Source organism: Trachinotus anak, unplaced genomic scaffold (assembly GCF_046630095.1).
Source record: "Trachinotus anak isolate AG129_WGS33_773 ecotype Australia unplaced genomic scaffold, CSIRO_AGI_Tana_v1 ptg000001l, whole genome shotgun sequence".
Classification (NCBI taxonomy): Eukaryota; Metazoa; Chordata; class Actinopteri; order Carangiformes; family Carangidae; genus Trachinotus; species Trachinotus anak.
This window is the reverse complement of record NW_027273852.1, coordinates 1,261,634-1,284,809: the sequence shown is the minus strand read 5'-3', so window position 1 is coordinate 1,284,809 and position 23,176 is coordinate 1,261,634. Positions and strand designations below refer to the sequence as shown.

Sequence of the window (23,176 nt, the reverse complement as noted above, 5' to 3'; positions counted from 1 at the left end):
GAGACTGGAGGAGTCCTCTGTGGTAGGAGAATGCAATTTGAGATTGGCCAGATTGCCTTTTTTTTTTTTTTTTCACTCATGAGGCGTGATATGCACTGGCGGGGTCCCTAAGCCGCCATAAGCCTGACGCCAGTACCCACACCGCCGCCAAGGAGTCGTCGCACTCACAGCGCGAGAAAATCAGCGCGATGAAATAAAAGAGGGACTCCAAAAAGATCAGCAGGGATTTGAGAGTGATAGATGAGAGTCAGGCGAGGGGAGTCTGGGAGGGAGTGGAGGAGGGTGGAGACAAGAGGGGGAGAGTGAATGGATGAGGGAGATAGCTTCTGTGGGATTATGGCGGGATATGGCAGAATGTAAATGCACTGCTGTCCGAGGCTGATTTCTCACGGTCACCCCGCTTTGCAAGAGGTGCATTGTTACAGGGCTTTGTTACAGTTTTTCACACCCTCAGAATGAAGGAGCTGGGATTCAAAAAAAAAAAAAAGATGAAACAGGCGTTACATGTTTTCTTCTGTCTTCACTTTTAGGAGGAGAGGGCTCAGCTGAGGCGGGACAGAAGGAGACATCCACCTGTGACATTTGCCAGTTCGGGGCTGAGTGCGACGTGGACGCAGAGGACGTTTGGTGAGTTCGCACACACAGAGCCTCCACATAGAAACGCTTGAAACTGCTACTTGTCAATGTCAAAGCCACGTGACACCAGTTGAACCACGCAACAAGGCCCCAGTTATCTAGATAGCTTTTAACATTTTCGCCCCAAAAAATGAGACCAGCTTTGCTATTTGACGCATTTCGGTCGGCATGAACACTGAGAATTTCGATAAAAACTCATCTTTACACTAAACAAACCCGCTGATGAGCACCCAATGAGGTTTAGTGCCTGGTTGACCATTTCATTTAACCTCAATTACCAGAGCAGGGCACAGAAAGAAAGGAGATTTTCGCTTATTCTGGAAATCCAATTACTATCCTTACAGGACTCGGCAACGTTAGGCCGAAAATGACTCACACACGGAAAACGAGTTCAGCAAAGATATAACGCTCGTCGTTAATTTAACCATGTGCTGCAGGTGAGACGGATGTAAGGTAATATGTTCCCGGCTCCCCCGCATACATGAGCAAGGAAGCAGCAGTGAAAACATCCTCGAGGGAGCACAATAAACATGTGGGTGCAGAGTCTAATTAGATGGAGGCCCGACTGGTGAACTGTTTTCCAGCACCAGGTTGTATCAGCTTTTATTTATTTGCACTTTCCAGCATGAATGAAGCTTAAATGAACCATCGTAACAGATTCGGCGTGGGACAAGGATCAGCTGGTATCAGCAAAAGAAAGGCAGCGCTTATGAGAAATCCCCAGACCTACGCCTAGAAATTAGAAGTGCCCTGAGAGTATGACTCTATCAAAGTGCTTGATGTAATGGAAAGATAATGTGCCCTGGTGTGCAATAACTGTAATGCCAAGGAGCGGCTTCATGATGCATATCGAGCCTTGTTCCAAATACCAAACAGCTGGAGTCCACTCGTCCGGATGCCACCCACTTCTGCAAATGCACCTTAATATTCTGCTAAAGCACGGAAACGGGTTTACTGGTAATTTCTCAGTCCCTAAAGGGAGAAATTCATAAGGTCACAACAGCACAGCGCACTGTCAGTGGTGTGTGCACACAGAAACATAAAAGAAAATGGAGCCTCGAGCATGTTTAGCACAAGCTGGAATGAAGACAGTTGTGCAGAAAATAACGTGCAGCGTTTTCCACCACATAAGGAAACAATGGACAAGACAGGGAAAGCAGCCAGAGTCAATAATGCATCTCATTCAAAAAGCAGTTGACACAAACAGACACATAAATATTTCAGCGTTCCTTCCTGTAAAAGGGAAAATACAAGCACTTGTTAATCTTTCAAAAGCCCCAAGGTGTTTGGATAAGAATGTTTCTGGTGAATAATCAGGCAGGTAATTGCACCCCAAGAGCAGGTCGTTTCCATCAAACGGCAGCCAACCGCTGGCGTAGCCCAATCAGGCGGCAGCTGATTTCAATCAAACAAACCATCAGTTAATCAAACGGCGAGCAGGAGAGAGAGATGACTGTAATCAAACACCAGGTGGAGTGACCCCATAAACACGCGCTCGTAAGAATGCATTATTCTTATTTTCATCGAAGCAGTACAGAGTAATAAATAAACGCTGTTACGTTAATTGTTTGCCGCTACATGAAGTTTTCTTTTCTCTCTCTCTCATCTTTCTCAACAGTCCCATTAATGCTTGTCGCCGTTTTTCTGTCGCCATTGTTACGCCTCCACGGCGGCGACATCCAGGGCCAGAGGCAGGATGTTTTCACGTTGTCCATCCATCCCAGTCTCATGAACACGATATCTCAGCAGCACCTTGAGTGAATTTCTTGTGGCAAACATTAATTTGAACTCAAGAGTGAACTGTTTGGAATTTGGTGGCTAAAGGTCAAAGGTCACTGTGACCGGTCGTGGCCATAACTCAAGAATTCATGAGCTAATTATGACACAATTTAACACAAATGGCTAATAGGATGAACTGATGAAGTGATGGCACTTTGTACCCAAATGGTCAAAGGTCAGCTTCACTGTGACATCATAATGTTCAGCGCTGTCACTCAGGAAGGGGAGGTTGTGACCATATTTCCGGCAACTTGGCTGGTTGGCGGAGACAAACAACCACGAGGCACTAATTGTAGCTCTGGTTCTGGCACAGGAAGATGACCTTCACATTTTTAATCCAACTTAAAAAAGCTTTTATTGGTTGAAACAGTGGAAACAGCCATCAGTGAGTCAGTAAGCACACCAGCACATCACTGAAATCACTGCTCTACAAACACCTATGCAATTATTCAAAATGTAAACATTACAATACTCTGTGTTGCCTTGAAAAAATTTATTTTATTTTATATTTATTTTTCATATAGAATTTGACAGTATAAAAGGATGTATGCCTGTTTGGGCAAACGGTTATTTCCATGATGCGCTCAGAAATGATGCTCTGACTTTCACTGAGCCCGGTCAGGTTTGATTCTGTTTTCATTTTTCATTCATGTTGCGGATTCTACGAGGAAATGAAACGCACTCTGTGATGTGAAATGCAGTATGTTACGCATGTATGTTGGCTGCACTATGCTGCACTTGACCCTGCTGTAGAGGGACAGTTGCAATCCTCACACCTCACAACACCCTTCTGCAGCTCTCCGTACTCTAGAGGCCAGTAGCAGGCAGAAAGAGACCAATCCCCCCACACACAAGGATCAATAGAGTCACGAAAACCCATTTAGATCCATTTGTGGTGTAAAACTGTAATTACCCACAAAAACCTATGCTTTCAAGCCCATCAATAGCAGCCATCAGTGTTGATAGAATTAAGGTAGAAGAGGGGCAGATAGCGAGCTAATCATAGAGAGGGGCAGCAGGGACACTTGCTGTGTGAACGCTGGGCTTAGACCTCCTGACAAAGGAGCGAGGGGCTTCTCAAAGCCAGCACTTATGTCATCATTGAAGCCCTTTCTGCGGAGAGCAGAAGGGAATTCCAGTGAAAAGCCAGACAGAAATCACAGGGTGGGAGTCCGCGCTATTTTCATTGAGCTAGCTCCATGCACACACACATATACACACAATATCCACTCCACTCTCCACACATTACTACCACAGACAGATTATGAGATAATGGGTCACTGGACACCATCATGTCACCCACTCTCAACACCTTGTACATGGAGAAAAGACATGCAGAATGAATTTCTGGTTGTTTTTCTTTTCATTTTGCGTATTTCGCGTCTCTTTGCGGTTGTTTTTCATCCCCTTGTGGAGATTTTACATCTTTTTGTGCTCGTTTTGCGCCTCTTTGTAGCTCTTTTGTGACTTTCTGTAGTAATTTTACATCTCTCTTTGGGCATTTTGCATGTCTTTGTAGTCATTTGATTGACTTTCCTAGAAGAAATATTAACACTTTAAACTGAGGCTCTAGCCCAGGGTCCCCGGACCCTTTGGGCCTGTGCCCAGAATGTCTGTTCAGTAATCCGTCAATGATTATACTGAACTCTGCTACAAAGCACCACAATATTATTTTGCCAGGTGTGTGTGTGTGTGTGTGTGTGTGTGTGTGTGTGTGTGTGTGTGTGTGTGTGTGTCTTTGCTGCCTCTGATCACTTGTATACACCGTATAGCCTCTCTTCTCTCATTCTCCGTTTTTCTTTCTGCTTCAGCCTTGCTTTTTTTCTCTCTCTCTGTCCCTCCCTCGCCTCCTCTCTCACTCTGTCTCTCTCTCTCCCCATCTGCCAGTTTGCCTCTCTCGCTCCGTTTTCAAAGGATTACAGTGAAATTTGAGGCTGAGGATTATGAAAATCAATGCTATGTTCAGTTGCAATAAGGTTTGCTTCTAAGGATTTGTACACAACATGAGGCAGTTAGTGGATATGTCGGTCTCAGCTGCTGTGTGTGTGTGTGTGTGTGTGTGTGTGTGTGTGTGTGTGTGTTTGTGAGTGTTTACACATGTGTAAAGTGGCCTTTTCAGTTAGGAGCCAGCAGATAGTCTGGGGGGCGGTGGGGGGGCTTTAATGGGAGGGAAATTGCAGGGAACCAATCAATAAGACACATCCTGTTAAGAAAGCATCCTCACACGCACATTGTCACTCATACTGTGATATGTACAGTACACACATTCACACATAGCGCTAACTTTCATTTTACACTTCACTCCCCTTTTGTGCCTTTCAGCAGAGAGTGTGAGGCGATGATTCGCTGTGTGAGAGAGAGAAAAAACGAGATTTACCACAAAGTGATCGCTGTCTGGTGCCTGTGTGGCCCATGAGTGTTGGCGCGCGCCCGTCTGCAGGTGTTGGAGTGTGTGTGCGAGGAGCATTAGGATGTGTTGACGCACTGCAGTCTGGTGGTATAGTGCCTATTGTGGAGAAAGTGAGAGGCCTCATTAAAAATGTATGGAGCCCAGACATCAGCCACCAACCAGCAGCAGCGGCCTCTCGGGATGGACGAGACTTTGAAAGCTCTTCGGTGATGGAGGGGGGGGTGGTAGTTTGCATGTATACATGTACATGTGTGCAGTATTACACCTCAAGGCCACTCTGTTGTTTGTTTTGTTTTTTCTGGTGATTTCCTTTCAGCTCAGAAGCTCCTACATTGTCTCTTCTCTTCTGGACTCCTCAGTTCTTCTCGCTGCCTCCTTTCATACTGAAACTGTTCTCATTTACATCCTTTTTACGATAACACAGACACTTTAAATTGTGAGCTTAATCTTGTCTTGAGGGTGGGTGTTGCAAAAAATTATAGCCAGGGTTGTATAATTTTTAAAGGCTCTGCTGGTATCAGATCATTTTGGCTTTGACTGATGGGATTTTGAAAATTTTCCTTGTAGGACGTCATCCACCTTAATACAGTGGAAACACGGGTGTGAGCCGATCCCGATTAAGAGGATTTGACACTTAGACTTTGATACATAGTCAATGATGTGATACAATATATACACTGATTCAAACTGTACAACAACTGCAATTTGATAAGATTATTATTATTCATTTATTTTTACTTTCAAAGAAGTCTAGTCAAGTAAATTTCAGAGCAGCATATAGTCTAGACTGTAGTGTTTATAAATTGTAATTACAGAGACCCAATAATTCCCGTCGTGAGCAAGCATGTGGCAACTGTGAGGAAGAACTTCCCTTTAAGAGGCGGACGTCTGCCTCGACCGGTTGGGTCGAGAGAGAGAGAGAGAGCAGGAGGGAGGAGCGTCAGGGTAGCGTCAAAATTACAGGTTAATCTGAAAATAGACTTATAGATGAATGCCACACCCCCAGGCAGCTTCACCAAGAGGTAAGATAATATTTGAAGCCATGTTTCACAAAGACCAGTCATTTCCAGCTTATGAAGAGTCAAGTCATTTATCAGTAACGTCTGAGAGTCTTGTGGAGGCTGTAGTTGTCAGCAGCGGGGCCGATCAGTAAAGCTACCAGTAGATGAAGAACAGATAAGACATCCTGTGTTTCTAGTGGGAAATTTAAATGGCCTGCGCATGTGACGACGTGAGGACACAAGTGCGATTCTGTTTTGAGGAAATGTGTCAAGTGCTTGGTGGGAGACTTCACTCGCACCAGTGGTGGGAGTGATGATTAGTGCGTGGTGATTTGCAGATTTAGGAAACGTGAGTAATGCGGTAGGGGAGGGAGACAGTCTCAGCGTTGGAAGTCTGGCGATCAGGCTGATGGCCGGCCGTCTGAGGATTTTTCTGAATAGACTTCATTTCTGAACTAGTCGACTCCAAAACCACAGACTCTGTAATCACCTGCGACCTCCTGAGCACCAGGTCCCTGATGTCAAACCTGACGTAGACACCTGTCCATATCTCTAGATATAGTAGTAGATATATATAGTTCTGAATATCAGTTAATAAAAGAAATCTTTATTTCCTCAGTTTTTATATCTAACAATGAGTGAGAAATATACAAACGTCTGCAGTTTGGTGTGTCTGTGGCCACACCAGCAGCAGTAAAGGTGATAGAAGATATTTTACTGTCTCTGGTATATTTCTTGATACCACTGTGTGTTTTGCAAATTGAAAAGTTGATTTAAATTCAGGGAAGTGTAAAACAAGTTAGAGTGACATTTCTTACTGTGTGTTTTTTGGTTTTTTTTTTTTTTCTTCAGTGGGAAGCTCAGCATATGTGAACACAGCAAGGTCAAGCACAGTGACTGGCTCAACACACACACACACAGACACATGTGCAGCACAGAAAGCAGAGAGTGAGACAGTATAGAAAAAGGCCATATCATTTTTTTCTACAAGTCACAGTTCGTGTGTCAGAGCTGTCGTGTAGCTTTAACTGTGACTCTTACTGTGTTAATTTTTACACCAGTGAACGGAAACTGATTTGTGCTGCACAGTTAAAAAAAAAAAAAGAAATTGAGAAAGTCTGTTCCGACAGACCGTATCCTTGTGACAGAACATGTTGTCAACAGTTTTTTTTTTCTCCATTTTCAGTGAAAACTGTTGACAGTGAGACATCAAGGTTGATATCTGAAAACCTCAGCACATAAACCAAACTGTTTGAATGAAGACAAAATATGTTTTTGTAATTTGGGTGAACTTATCCTTCATACCAGGCACCAGCAATTAGAAACTTCTGTGCCAAAACTTCAGCTTGAGCTGGAGGAGGCCAAATATTTTTGTTGGAGGGCCAGATTTGACCCATGGGCCACTATTTGCCCACCACTGCTTTAAAACACAGTGCTCCCGTCTGGTAGTGCTAACCCCTCTGCAGTGGCAGGTCATCCAGAGCGGCGCCGGCTGACTTTCAGTGTCATGCAGGATTTCGGATATCGCGTGCCTTTTCACACGACTGTTTCCTCTCATATGCATAATGAAGCCTTTCTTCACATCATACTAACTTTGCTGATCCATCATTACAACAGGAGCTGAGCGCCGCCACGCCTTGCTGCACAGCGTTTCAATCAACATCAATGTCAGCAGTACGAATCATCATGACTGATTGCAGAAGTGTCTGTGGGTGTGTGTCTGTGTGTGTGTGTGTGTGTGTGTGTGTGTGGGGGCAAACGTTCATGCGCTGACGGGTGCCCACGTGGGCGTGCATGCAAATGCAGCTGTAAGACAGCTGAATGCCTGAGCTTTGCGGAGAGCGTGGCACCAGGGGAAAATGAAAAGACCAGGAGAATAATGACAGATTTATAATTACAGAATCTAGTGTTCAGTGCTACTCAGCAGCAACTGTCTGGGGAACACAATCTGGGTGTAATTTGTGCTGATCAGGCCCGCCACACACTTAAGGGTCACACTACATGTACGCTAAAATACACACACGCACACGTATACGCACACGCATGCAGGTGTACGTGCTCTCTCTCTCTCTCTCTCTCTCTCTCTCTGTCATTTCTGCAGATGTTGTGTATACAGACTCACACACACACACACAAAAGCACACAATCTTTCACACCGAAATTTCACTGAAAATTGTGATGCGGCAGCAAATTGCCCGGTTAATTTGCGAGAGCTGAAAGCATCAAGTAAGCTCCTGATTCAGAGGAATGAATGCATCACAGCCTGGCACAAAAAAATAAAAAATAAAACACAGCACAACTATCAGCTTTATGGAGGGAAGTCACTGAGTCAATATACAGGGAAGACAAAACATGACTCATTTAAAAGGACTGCAGATGTGAGCAGTTATTCGCCAAAGACAACAAACAGCACACTTCTAATTTGACTTTTACTCAGTCGTTTAGAAAAGCTTTGCCAACTTGTACTTAAAGTAATCTTCTGTCGCACGTTAATTTTGGGCTAATCAGTGATTATCATTTGCCTGGTGAAATTACAGAGAATTTCCAATTAAAGGTAAGAAGAAAGCTGTTGGTGCAATCTTCTCTGGCCTTTTCCGGGCAGGCTGCATACTGTGTACTACGTTAGTATTAGCTTATAAGTTAGTATTTTCCATTTCGACTGCTGTCGTCATTATCTGACGTAAATATCGCATCGGAGAAGTTTCCAACAGTGGCTGCTTTCTCTGCAACAGTTTCCTCCACAACACCAACATGTACAGCTTTGTTATCTACAGTTCTTTCATTATTAATTGCCTCAGACTGCCTTTGTAAGGGGACATCATTTGTCAATCAAGGCCTCTGTGCCGACTGTCTCTTTTTGCAACGTTAAATCCGTTTGCTATTGTGTCAAAATGAATGTGCCAAAACCCAGTTTGAACAGGATTACTTTGCATGGTCCAGCATCCTGACTGAGTGCAAGCTGCACAGTGTTTTTTTTTTTGTTGTTTTTTTTCTGTCTCATTTTTAATCCCTGAATGAATTCGGTTGTGTGTCTCTCGCAGTCAAACTCACACACACACACACACACACGTCTCTCTGGAATAAAGATGCTCTGGTTTTCGTTTATATTTCAGATCTGATTTATTTTAGATCTTGACATCAACAATGAATAAAATATTAGGAAGTTTACTACCCTATTATGATTTCTTCTTCTTTTGTAGGTGTGTGTGCAACATCGACTGCTCCCACATCAGCTTCAACCCGGTGTGCGCCTCAGACGGTCGCTCCTATGACAACCCCTGTCAGGTGAAGGAGGCGTCCTGTCAGAAACAGGAGCGCATCGAGGTCAAGTACCTGGGCCACTGCCAAGGTCAGACACTCATGACAGACACACATGCATGCATGCGCTGACTCTAAAAGACACAACAACACCTTCACACACACAGCGGGGGCTGTCAGTCTGTCTGCCTGAACAGGTGTTCGCTTCAAGTTGAAGTGAGGCCGTGGGGGCAAATGAGGCAGCTTGCAGAGCTAAATGCAGACAGCGTGATTCTGTATCTGCCTCCAGCTGCAGTTCAGACCACATTTCATAATTAAAGATAGCTTCACTCAATCATATTTTGGAACAGCACGCAATAGATAATCCTCAAAACCCCACATAGCCTTCACTCTTACGTGTTTTGATAATTTTACTGAATGATAATCCCCCTTTTTTAGTGTAGTATCTGTTATTTGAATGCAGTATTTGTTTGTAATGGTTCCAGGGATAAAGTTGTTTTATTAATCTGTGTGGTTAAATCCCTAAACTGAATCATATTGCTAATCCGTGTGGGAGAAGACAAAGGCACATAAGAATTCTTGCTATGAATATGTTTTTTTATTTTATATCATTTTCATTTTATTCGAGGGTTGATCCACCAACGTCTTCATTTCTCCTTGTTTTGATTCATTCTTTGCTGTAAGATCAAACCGACACTGTCGTCAGGTGGAGAGAGAGGCAGAGGCTCAGCCACAGTCACGGTTTAAGGATTCTGTATAGGTACATTTGAAAGCGTTTGATTGGCTCTGCATCCACACGGGACAAACAGGACAATTGATCGAGATGTGAGCACCGAGATGAAAGCTTTCAGAAGTAATGGAGAGTAAAGCAATCAGGGCTAACCAGCTCTTGGAACACAAATAGAAATCTGTATTCCCCCATGTTGCACCCCTTGGGTCAGACCACCCTGATCGATTCGATCAGGCTTCCACACCTTCAGTTTCAGGCAGAGAGAGAAACAAATGTCACGAACTTCTGTTATGAAACTGCAGGAGGGAGAAATCCCACGTTAACCAGGAGTCAAAGTGACACCTTGACATTTAGATTGCTGGTTTGTAATATATCCCCATGTGTCATATTATTAGGGAAATAATTTAACATTAAATTTTTCCTTTTTCTGTTAATAGTTCAGCCTCCTACTGTCGTTCAAGCACTGGCAACCTTGCTATGATTTTTTATTTTTATTTTTATTTTTATTTTTTGGCCACAGCAGGTACACACCTAAGCAGATGCACCAAAACTCAGGTGCTGCATCATTAAGGTCTCAAGTTGTCACTGACGTGTGGAGCTAGAGTAATAAAGAGGAACATTTTTGTTTCTTGCTGTAGTCTGTTTAGTTTGCAGCATCTCACCTCTGAGAAGTTAGGAAATGAATTTATTTTTTTGTTTGTTAAGTAAATGTCACTCATACTAGACTCCAGCTTCTGACCTCATTAAAATGCTCCTTTGTTTCTTTGCCTTTATTGGGCCATCTGGTGTTTCACAAGCAAATAACAGAGAAAGAGAAATAAAAAATAAAAAAAGTCCCAGACACATTTCATTCCATTTTCTTGCATCATAAATCCAGGAAATACTTTCACACCATCAGTTTGAGGGAATAAATTCAGTGACCACTGAAAAAAAAAATCAATTGCAATGAACTGATTATGATTGGACGGAGGTTTTGTCTAGCCATTTTGAAAAAGGAAATTCAATGTAACCTCAATAAGGTGCGCAAAAATACATTATTCCCTCCAGTTTTTTTCTCCCTGTCTCTGCTTCATTCTACCCTTTGTTCAGTATAATACATTAGAGGAGATGGTCTCTGACTTTTGAAGAGAATGGTTCCCATTTATATGCATTAACTAGACAGGTGCACACACCACATCAGCCCTTTGTTGGGATGATAATTTACATTCAACTGTCCCTGGCGTCCATTTGTACGTGTAACTCCTGATGGAGAGGCTGTACTGACCTGGGATCAGTTTTAATGTGTCTTTGTCCTTTTCCAGGTGACATCATAACTGGAAACAAAGGCGAAGATGGACACTTTGCACGAACTGACCTCACAGGTCAGTGGACGTGTAACAGTGGCATGTGCTGCAACCCTGTCCCCTCTTTCTTATACAACTGAATCACAACAGCAAATACATTCTGTATTCATCTGGACTATGTTCAGAGTTGACACACTTTTTGAATGAATGAATGAATGAGGTGCTACAGACAAAGGCAGCGGAGTCACTAGGTTAGTTTTGGTGAAAGGAGATATTTGTTTTGCTATTGCTACATACATCCTACTGAGGTTAGCATGCTAAGACGTAGCGCTGCTTATAGGGCGTATTATAACCTCTTTTGTAAACACAACGTTGGGTGAAGCTCTTGTCAAGTGACAATCAGCACCACCTGCTCCCAGCAAGAAACTATGTTCGGCGGCAGAGAAAACATCCAAATAGCCCCTTTAAATTTAAATGAACACATTGTGTCTGAAGTCACTGTGAACTTTTTCTTCATTAAACCAAACCACAATCTTTCTTTAACCTTGACCAAGTGCTGTGAGACCAACCATAAAGCAGTTTAATAATGCATCTCTTCCTTGCTCATTAAAGTCTGTGTCTTTCTTGTACAATGCACTAATGTATGTGCACAGGCGACCGCAAGCATATGTGCATTCAGTATTTATGGATTTTGTGTGTGTGTGTGTGTGTGTTTGTGTGTGTGTTTACGCAGTAGAGGAAAAAGAGGACCCGAGGAACAGGCTGTACATCCCCTGTCCAGACCACTACAAGAACTACTGCGTCCACGGAGAGTGTCAGTTCCCCAGTATCCTGGCCCAGCCCTCCTGCAGGTACACACACACACACACGCACACGCACATATAAAGTATTATTATTTATTGGAGAATCAGTGATGGGTAGGGAGAAGTATTTTGGTGGGTATTTTTGCCTTTTATTTGAAGCTGGACTGTAGTCAGGTGACTGGAAATGAGGGGAGAGAGAGGGAGAATGACAAAGGGCAGCAAAGGCTCCTAAGCCAGAGTCAAACTGGACACACTGCACTCAAAGTATATGTTGTGCATCTTAACCACCAGGCCACCAGAACACCCCGTGTTTGACAGTCAACGTCACAACATTTAAAGACGGGGCCTTAAACTTCCTCTAAAAAGTGAGGTAACCAAGCACTGTTTCCTAAATATATGATATAATCTCATCATAACACACTGTGTTTATTGATTATAAACCCATAATGAGATGAACGGTTTGTAAATAGCCAGCAATCAATAAGTCTACATTTATATTGTCTATTACGGGCAACAGTGCACGGATTCTAATGTAGCAATCAATAAAACTATATTTATCTTAGCTAATATTGGCTGGAGTGTTTTTACAGTGTAACTCTGACTGGTGTATGGGTATAAACAAACCCTGCATTAAGCAAGAGGACTCAGACTGGTTCTTTCTTTGCACCACAGATTTAATGATGCTCTCTCACTGTCTCCCTCCCCAGTATGCAGTACTGCAGTATAGTGGATAATCAGTTGTAAAGTTTAGCTATTGCTAGGTAAGTGCTGGAGCTTTTTTAAATTAGGCTTGTTTGCATTGCATTAATACAAACCATTGCGCTCAGAAGGGTAAGTGTTTGAGATCCCTCCTGCTGTAGTCGTGGGCCGGGCTGTTGACCAGTCATATTTGCTTCACTGCTTCAAATTATTCCCATGTTAGATTTCTCCCTGTTTTATGTAGATGTTAGTTGTTATTCCACCAGACATTATGATCTTGTTTTGCAAGTTAGATTTCATTTTCATAACCCACCCGCTGGAACATCGTCATCTGTCTGCCAATGATAATACTTGCTTGTAAACACGCCACTATACTGCTCAGCTGACGCCTCGAGTGGGTCAGCGAGGTCCTGGAAATAATTTAGTATTTTTTTTACAGCAGCAAAAAAGAAAAATGTAACTCTAAAAACTGTATTTATTTGCAGTTGATCATCATCAGTAGTTCTGTTGTTAACAATAGTGTTTTGTGCCCATCACTAATTAAGGACCAAAGCCCGAACACTAACCTTAAAGCTGCTCGAACTGATATTTTGATGTTATTAATAGAAGAAATTACTATGTGTAATGTGAAATGGATGTTTGTAGAAACAAACCCACATAGAGTTTATGTTTTTCATGTGGCCAGAGACATGACTTTAAATAAAAGCTAATGTTACTCCATGTCTGCCGGATGCGCAATAAGCAACTGCTGTCACATTAGACTTATCAACTTTGAAAGGTCATAGTATGTCAGGGTTGTTTACAGTTTGTCGCATTGTCCCCTACTTAAAAAAAAATGTGATAAAGGTCCCATCATTTTTTCACTTTAAGATTTGATATCACAGAAGAAGATATATTTCTGATTGTTATAGTACCAAAAAGTCTCAGTGTAGTTTTATATCTCCTCTCCAAGGCTTCTCTCTGGAGCGCGAGTAACAACAGGTGGGTGAGCCAATCAGAGGAGAGGCTCAGACCCTCTCTTCTGATTGGCTCCCTTCATTTCCTGAGTGATCTAATAAAAATGAAACAGATTTCAAGTAATCTCTCAGACAAATCAAATCCCACAAAGCTGGAAGGTGGGTCCAGGTGGGCGGGGCTTGGGTCATGACAGAGTTGTTGTGACATCACAAAGCTATAAGTCCTGACGGCTCGTTTTAAGGCTCAGTTTCTGAATACAGGCTGTGAGAACTTCTCTGTGGACTGAGCACTTTGATACTTTCACAATATTAATGTAGAACCTAGACCTGCTTTATAATCAAAAGAAGATATGGAAATCTCACTTTGTACAAATATGGGACCTTTAATGCAGGTTTAATGTGGCCACTACATTCCTTATTTTACCTGAAACCTTGACATACACCTACTCCCAACTCTAAACCTTCCACCTAAAGCATAATGACAGTTCACAGCAACTTGGATTTTACTTTTAGGTAGGTTTGGTCATCATTTATATTAAGATGGTTGTTACCCACAGCAACCAAAACAGTGGCTAAACCAAGAAAATGATGATCCACGCTGTAATAAACCAGAACTCTCCTTTACAGAAGCAAGTATAGAAACACACAAAACGGCAAAAACGAGCACATTCAAACAAACACACACATTTAGACACACACGACCACATTTGCTGAACATCATTCACACAGGTGCAAATGACAGTATCTGGAGACACAGTGTAGATTCACATTCACATAAGCACCCAATCTTCACTCAGACACAGGCAGCACAGACACAAATTCACATACAGGCACAGTGAGGAATGGTATGAAAACCCACCGCCCACACAGACACACACACAGTGAATGTACATGTGTGCTCCTCAGGTCTGCCATCTTTTACAGCCTGATAGTGTAGCAGCCAGGGGGTCCTGGTATCTCTCGCTCCCCCTCTATCTTTCTCCTTTCTCTCTAACCTCGCTCGTCCCAGCTCGCCCAGACAGGCAGTCCTCCTGCATACAGAGCATTGCTGAGCAGAGAGGGAGTGGGAAAGGTCTCTGCTGCCCCCTGCTGCTTGTAGGAATTGGAGGCTGCGTCCAAACACAGTGGTCTTTTCTTTGTGGGAGTGGTCCATGTCTGTGTGTACACGTGTGTGTGCATGTGTGTGGGGCACAAACCCCAAACACAACAAGGCTGCACCGTTCATCTCACACACTGTCAGGTCGAAGGGACAGAGAACGTGAAGGGGACTGTGTTTTTACAGTGTGTGTGTGTGTGTGTGTGTGTGTGTGTGCTTCCTGGTACCATACAAGAATATGCAGGTGTTGGTGGGTAACAACCTCCCCAGAGACAGGAAGAGCAGGTAGAGAGAGAGAGAGAGAGAGAGAGAGAGAGATTAAAAGGGGGACCATTTTAGCTTGTCTCTGAGGACAAAGATCATCCATTAGTATCTCTCTCTCTCTCTCTCTCTCTCTCTCTCTCTACACATGCATGTACGTGTACGTGTACGTGTGTGTGTGTGTGTGTGTGTGTGTGTGTGTGTGTGTGTGTGTGTGTGTGTGTGTGTGTGTGTGGTGCGTGTATGTGTGTGTATGTGTGTGTGTGTGTATATGTGGCTCTCTCAAACTAAGCTGGCTAAATCTGAAAACACCAGATACTGACGCTAACATTAAAAGCAGTTAATGTAATATCAGGTAGGGGAGTGGAATGCAACACTAATAAGCCTCTTTTAGGTAAATCTCTTGTTATTATTTTCTTGTTGTAATTTTTATTTTCTTATTTATGACTTAATTACTTGTGTTAAAACAGGAGACAGTTATAATTCTAAGTAGCTGATGTTTACTTTGTGAATTCTCTGAATAAATGAGGTGATCGCTGTGCAGGAAAACAAAGGCTGTGTGCACTAAGACAAGTGCTCATGGTTCGAGACTGTGATCTGATGGTAACTCCAGTTTTGCCGTATCACAGAGCTGGCGAATGTTTAACCAGGATAAATCACCATGGGAACCTGTGCTGCGCGACTAGCCTGCACTGAGCAGGTTAACGTTAAAGGGTGATATCAAAAGCAGCTCGACCAGTGACATAAGAGCTGAGTGTTCTCGGTTGATGAGGTGGTTAGTGATAAAGAGCAGTATCTGTGCACATCAGCAGAGTCTGTTTCAGGTTTTCCATTTCCACTCTGGTTTTTAAAACAGAGCTTCTAACTCAGAGTTTACGACATTAAAGATTTCATATTCTTTCATTCCCAACTGGATTCCTGACAGTGTCAATGCTTTAACACTCTTATTCCATCACTGCAGCTCAGGAAAGCCTAAGGCGACTTTGTCATGATGACTAGAAATAAAAAGTACACTGTGTGTCGGCTTTTGTTCGAAAAAATAATCCACACAATATTCAACATTCCCCATGATTAGTAATACATTTCATCAGTTAGATTTCATCAGGCGTGAAATACTTTTCCTCTCCTCTCTCCTGTTCTCTCTGCAGAAACAGCCTCACGCCACTTTAAAATTTAGTGCATCGCATATTCATAATATGTGATATAATTTGTCCTCAGAGCTGCACTGCAAAACCCACAGGTAACAGAACAAGTTGTAACCCAGCTTCATGACACTGGTAATTCAGGGTCACCACTGTCCCGGCTCAGTGAAGCCAGGTAACCCGGAGAGAGGCAGACTGAGGTGGATATCCTTCACGGTTCAGGTCCCAGAGTCTTGTCGGAGACACACCATCAGCTAAAGCTGACCAATCGCAGCTCTTGCGGTCTCTATGGGGCATCTCTGTAGCACCACAATTAAATGATTAAAGGTTACATATTTACACTTTTCTAGGGTTGCTTTTGTTTTTGTTTTTTTTTTAATTGCCGTTAGATTTATTTGTTGTTTTACATACCAAAAACCATCTCAGTTTAATTTTACATCTCCTCTCTATGTCAGTGTTGTGTTTGCAGTTTGTTGCATCGTCCCCTACCTTTAAAATAAATGTATTAAAGGTCTCATATTTTTTTATTTAAGTACCAACAGTCTCACATCTCCCCTCTCAGGCTTCTCTCTGGAGCTCTAGTAACAACAGGTCAGTGAGCCAATCAGAGGAGAGGCTCTGAGCCTCCTCATTTCTGAGCTCAGTTTCTGAATACAGGCTGTATGTGCATTTCTCTGTGGACTGAGCACTTTGATACTTTCACAGTATTAATGTAGAACCTAGACCTGCTTTATAATCAAAAAAACACATACATGTAGAGAGAGATAGAAGCTCTAACAAGCATCGACACATTAGCTATGCAGCATCCCCCTAACATGTAACTATAATTCTAGCTTAAGCGTGGACAAAGGCCCACAGTGAAGGCAACATTATGCACATCAAGCTGCTTACTGCGAACACACTCGCACTGTCTCTCCCCGCTGCAGTTGCCGGCTGCAAGCCCCATCAGTCATGTTCATCTCAACAGTAACAGCAAAGAAAAAGCACAGTCACCACACTGTCACACAAATGCATTGTTCCACCACAATGTCTCTATCAAGCAGGTACTGACATTTCAATTAGACACATGAAAATAATTAACCTGTCTCCCAGTGCAAAGAAATGACTTATTTTCTCTCACTTTTTCTTCTCTCTCTCTCATGTGTATGTGTGTGTACACGTGTGTGTGTGTGTGTATGTGTGTGTGTGTGTGTGTGTGTGTGTGTGTGTGTGTGTGTGTGTGTGTGTGTGTGTGATCGCAGCTGTCACTCGGGGTTTAGGGGCACCCAGTGTGACATCAAAGAGTACAACGTGCTCTATGTGGTGCCAGGCTCTGGCAAACTGCACTACGTCCTCATCGCCTCTATCATTGGAGCACTCCAGGTGGTCATCATCTGTGTGGTGGTGCTCTGCATTACCAGGTGAGTCATGCCCTAACTCAGACACACACATACACACACACACTCAAACACAGCTTTCTAATGAGCCTGGGAGCAGTATTTCCAGCGTTGTGTGTGTTTGGGAGTCACATGGGGGGGCTGTGGAGCTCCTAAGTCTGGAGGAAACAACTGAAAGGTCACCTTGCCTAGAGAGAAAGTACTGTCATATTCCCTCTGGTCACACACACGTACACACACACACACACACGTTAACATGCCATGTGTGCGTATAAGCACAGACACATGGAGATAACCATGTAGGAAGGCAAGTCTTTTGTATTCACAGTAAAAACCACACACACACACACACACACGCACACACACGCGCGCGTACAGACATACATACTTATATTCTGCACCTTGTCTCCCTCCAGCTGACCTAAGCAATTTATGGCTTTTAATAAAAGATTTTAAGTGTTTTGGCCGAGACAAAACTGCTCCTCTGAGTAAAGGAGGGAAGGCGGAGGAGGAGGAGGAGGAGGAGGAGGGACAAAATGAGAGAGTTGGAAAAGGTGCAGGATGAGAGGGCAAGCAGAGAAGATAAAGAAGGGAAAAGAAAATTATATTATGCACTCAGCCTTATAAAAGTCCACAATACACCACATGACTCTCACTTGTTACCGCTGAATAAATGAATATGTAAACGAAGGAATGAGCCTAGTGACTGACTCACCTCAGTGTCCTATCTCTGTCTGACCGACTGAGCTTTGTTTCATGCGTTTTATTAATGTTGCTGGAGTTTTATGTGATTTCCCCTTATTATAAAGACTTGCCATTCGCTTTAAGGACAAACAGGTGGGAGCGGAAAAGGTCATCTCTATGCTTTGCCTCTCGTGTATGACATTCTGTCACGTCTTGGAAAAGGTCCACTCCAAAGGGTTTCACTGCGAGATACCTTGTTATTGCCACAGCATTCGATATCTTCATCACTGTCTACAAACTAATCAGAAGAATTTATCGTCAGCTGATAAATCCTAATGACATTTCTTGAACTGCTTTACAGGTCCCAAGGAACCAGTTAAGGCCTATTTAATTAATGAAGTTCTGAGAGTTTTACTAGTAGAAGGGTGCCCCAACTTTTGCAACAGTACACAGAGGTTAGGGTTAACCCTAAAACTCAGTACATTCAAAAAAAGGTTATTGTTTAATGTCTGTTTGGTGCAGGGGTTGTAAAATGTTAAGGGGTTCCCAGTTGCATACAACTGTAAATCTTTCAAATAAATAAAAAGATGAAATATACTGTTCCATTATTTTAAACGGCCCAGTAACTTTTAAAGCAGCTGGTTGCATGAAGAAAAGGGTGGACCTGTCTAAATTCCTGTTTTCGTCCCCCTGCTTTTACAGTTACAGCGTCTCACTTAAGTGTCCTCTCACTGTCCAGCTGCAGATATCCAAATGAGAGAGGAGGAGTTAAAAATAAAAATACTGATTCACTCATCTGCGTCGCCTTCAGTTGTTACTGTAAGCTCACAACTAGGAGCTTTATCAGGAGCTGTGAATTTTTTTTTTTTTAGCTTCATTGTTGTTGGAGTGTTGTTGGGATAAAAATATTTATGATTGCCAGGTTTAACCTCTAAGAAATGATTTCAGAACAACTTAATTGGGCTCTATAAAACACCAGAATGACCTCAGAATGAGTTTTCACAGCTGCAGACTCGTGCAGCAGCAGAGATAACCACTGCTACGTATCTTCTTCTTCTTCTGTTTGTACAGGAAGTGCCCACGGACCAACAGGATCAACCGGCAGAAGCAGAACAATGTCCACTTCAGTTCAGAGAACACCATGCGCGCCTCCACTCGACTTATCTGAGCCCCGACACGCTGGACAGTGTCCCCCTCCACTTTACGGAGAGCTACGGCGTTTGATGTTCCCCCTTGTAGGCCAACCCCGACAATTTAGGATCTGCTTCCCCTCACTCCTCGCCCTCTCTCTCAGTATGAACTTCAAGAATGCCCAGAGAGGACGGTGGCATAGCAAAGACAGTGCTGGAACACCAGTCAGTAAAGAGACTCACTCGTGGGGTAATGTTCTCATCAGTCGCCACCCTCGCTGACTTCCCCCTCCCCCCCACCCCAAGTTACAGACGTGTCTCCCTGCACCTTGTTACTTCGACCAAGGGTTTTTCTGAAAAAACTGAACCATGAGGCGTTTGAGGGCGTTGAGGATACTGAATGTGAGTGTGTGTGTGTGTGTGTGAGTGTGTATTAGATGTGTGAGCTTTGGTAGAGGCGGGGTAGCCAATGTCTGTTGTTTGTAGATGAGGGGTTAAAGCAAATCGGGGTAGTGCAAAGCAGGGTAACGGGGCTTTAAATGAAGTGTGTATTGTTCGGTCTGGGAGGGGGGGTGGGGCGGGTTTCGGGGCTACACGTGATGCCTTGCACCTTGTGTTTTAGGAGACCTTTGACAGAGGGCACAATGTTATTATAGAGCTCTCTGTTCGGTTGTGACGATGACGTCAGCTACTGTATCTTGGGTTCTATTTCCAATAGTTATTACTACGTTGTCTTGATGGGGTCATTTTTCTGTAAATGTAAATAAATAATTTATATCACGAAATGTAACATGCTGTGTCCGCCTCTGTTCATTATTATCAGATCCATGTTGTTCTCTAAGATATATAGAATTTAATATCACAAAAACTGTAGGATGGAGCCTACTTCCCTGAATTTCTATGGAGCTTAACAATAAACAAAGTATTGACTGATTTATTGATAATCTAATAATATATTATGATATAATATGTAATGACACTCACAGCAGTCATTTTTCTGCATTGAGAACTTTTACACATTACATTTTACTAATAAAACTAATACTTTTTGATATAATAATAGTAAGTGTGTTTACAATGAAGTGTTTTTACCTTTACTTAAGTAACTTCACCAATGTATTAATTTGAAATGTGCCTTTAGGCTGAAAGCAGCAGGTAAGTAAAATACTTGTTGTGTAGATTTCCCTCCATTCTGCTGGACATCCATGTTTTATTCTTGCTTTCCTTAGACATTATCTTTCATTTCTCGCTGTCGTAGCCTGTATTTTGAACCAAGTGTAAAGACACTAGCTCAAGTGAGCAGGAGTCAACATGTGTTTACCGCCACAAGGTGGTGCTATAATCACCACCTCCTGACGGAACCAGTGGTTTCACAGAGAACAGAACAAACGGCAGATTCGGCATGATTTCATTCCGTCTGGACGCAGTCGTTCATGATAGATTGAGATTATTATTTTCTGAAATATATATAAACGAGTCTGGGCAGCAGTTGTCGTGGCCGAGTGGTTAAGGCGATGGACTAGAAATCCATTGGGGTCTCCCCGCGCAGGTTCGAATCCTGCCGACAACGTCGCTCCGTTTTCATGTTTGACCTAAAACTACATTTAATTCAACACAAAAGGAGAAAATACACAACATGATGAATGAACAGCTGAACTCTCAAACTCATGCACACACATACGTGCCTGTGTAACAGCAATGAAAATAATATAATGTCATTTATTCTCCCCGCCAGTGCTCACCAGTCAAAAAAAATGTGTTTTGTTTGTTTGTTTGTTTGTTTGTTTGTTTTTTGTTTGTTTTTTGTGACGTGAGCCTTAATTAAAGCTTCGTTCAGGATGTGTGAGGTGAATCTGTGGACCATCTGCACAGAGGATAACAGCCCTCTCACAGCTTCTACTACTGTGCGAAAAAACAAACAAACTTATCACCAATTTTATTTTTTCTGAAACACACTCTTAAAGATGAAATAAAATGAGGCCCAGAACAAAAGCTTTGGGTTACGTTGGTGCTAAGTAACAAATAAAAGAATAATTTACTCAAGTATTGTCGTTTGGTACTTTTTAAGCATGTCATACTTTACTTGAGTATTTAAATTTCATGTTAAAGTAATTAATACTTTTACTTTATATAATTACATTGCCTTGATATGTATTTAAACATATTATATACTGTTACTTTGGCTAACTTTTTTAATATAGGCCTTCAACTTGGAATAGAGTCATTTTACAATATTATATTGCTGTCTGCATGAAGACACATTTATTCACAGAATTAGTTTAGGTATTATCTAGGCTCCATTATATAGGTTTAAGCAGCTACAAAGCAAAGAATACCAACAGTATTCCTCAAGATTTCATGCTTTTGAAAGCATCAAAGTTACACTGTTATTAGAAACACTACAAGATTATTCTAATAAGGGAGGAGATCATAGTTGATATGTGAAGTTCTCTGCTCAGAGTCAATCATGGGTCACTCTGGCAAACGTTCCCAGCCTGTTTTTAATGGACCTGTAGTCAAACAGGTATGTGTTTGTCTGAGGGCCAGATCCCTCGTCTTTTATTGACTTCCAGCAATTATTGACTTCAAAATGACCTGACCAAGTTTAACACAAACTGACACCGGTTATACAGAAATACAAGTGTTTATATGCTTTTGTGTAATAAATCTGAAATACCTGAAATAGCAAAGAGCCTCTCATGTCACCTGCGGCAACGGCCTCATTAAACCCATTAGGAAGAGTCTGTGAGGCTGTTTAAAATGAAACCCCCCCAATGAAGACTGTCTAGTCCTACAGTCCATACTTTCACCTTCAACTCCCTCCCCTAACCCTCCCCCAAATTAAAAACTAAGAAGCTGGAAGCCCTTGCAGTTCGACCCCTGGGCACACATCTATTTGTATACACATCTGTGTGTCTGCACAGAACCCAGCAGACCCAGTCAGCGTAATCCTGTCAGTTTCCTGTCCTCTCCCGCTCAAATTCAGTGGGCCCAAGGCCAGGGAGGAGCAGGAAGGAAACCTCTGTGAAAGTCTGTGAGTATCTGCTCTCATCTGAGCTGGAAGAATGTGGTGAATGCTATCGAGTGGATTTTGCTTTTACTACAAGAAAAGTTCCCGCCCCCTGACGGCGTGTAAAGGTTGTGACATACACAGGTAGGCCATTTAAAGGTAGGCAACATCATATACAGTCAACCAGGCTGTAGTCTTCCCAAAAAAAAAGGCCTTCTTTCCAGACATGAGTCACGCACAGACAACATGTGATGGGATGTTTCTGCCATCTGTCAGTGTGCCACTTGCCACTATTACTTGGATTTGCATAATGATAATTTTAAACAGAGTCAAGTGCAGGTTGACTGAGCACAAAGTGTTTCCCGCTAACAGCTTGCAAGAGGTGGCTGGTAATGAGGAACAATCTTTACCAGTGTTAATTGGGACAGTACGCTCCCGTTGATGAAATTTGAAGTTAGTCTTTTTAGATTCGATTGAAACTGCTGCCAACAGTGTGGCCATTTTACTCCGCTGCAGGCCTCACGTATGAGGTCCGCGGGTCGGTGGGAAGACAGAGGAGTCACCTCCTCTTCTCTTCCACAAAAGTACGAAAGCAAATCTGTTTACTTTCAGGGTTGTTTAACCAGAACGAGTGGGTAACAGTATGGTGACTTCTGCGTATAAATATGCTAAAATAAAATAAAGAATAAGAAAAAGAAAGCTGCACAGATAGATGAATGCTTTTGTCCTGCTGTGGAAATACAACATTATCTTCTGTCTTTTATGAGGAAAATTGTGAACAAAGTGTGGAGAGGATAAAAAATCATATTAAAAAATGGCATGGTGTGAAAACAATACAGCAAAATCCATCCTAATGCTAACAACAGAGGTTAGTCAGCTAATGTGCTGTTGCTGTGATATTGTGTTTGCCACTGGAGTTGTG

At 42.6% G+C, this 23,176-nt stretch overlaps 1 protein-coding gene and 1 non-coding gene across 3 annotated transcripts in view; both read left to right on the top strand.

The window, feature by feature from the left end:
• Positions 1-20,034, top strand: part of tmeff2a (transmembrane protein with EGF-like and two follistatin-like domains 2a) — a 106,547-nt gene extending 86,513 nt beyond the window's left edge. Inside the window, exons 5-10 of one of the 2 annotated variants that reach the window (XM_071487076.1) lie at positions 531-627; positions 9,027-9,175; positions 11,116-11,175; positions 11,834-11,948; positions 17,296-17,454; positions 19,186-20,034. In XM_071487076.1, coding sequence (XP_071343177.1) covers positions 531-627; positions 9,027-9,175; positions 11,116-11,175; positions 11,834-11,948; positions 17,296-17,454; positions 19,186-19,282 — 677 coding nt within the window. In that variant the 3' untranslated portion in view covers positions 19,283-20,034. Of the gene's footprint in view, positions 1-530; positions 628-9,026; positions 9,176-11,115; positions 11,176-11,830; positions 11,949-17,295; positions 17,455-19,185 lie in introns of both variants that reach the window. The other variant, XM_071487003.1, reaches the window with a different exon arrangement.
• A 698-nt stretch (positions 20,035-20,732) lies between these two features.
• Positions 20,733-20,814, top strand: trnas-aga (transfer RNA serine (anticodon AGA)). The gene has a single exon. It is a non-coding gene; the product is annotated as a tRNA-Ser (tRNA).
• The last annotated feature ends 2,362 nt before the right edge of the window (positions 20,815-23,176 follow it).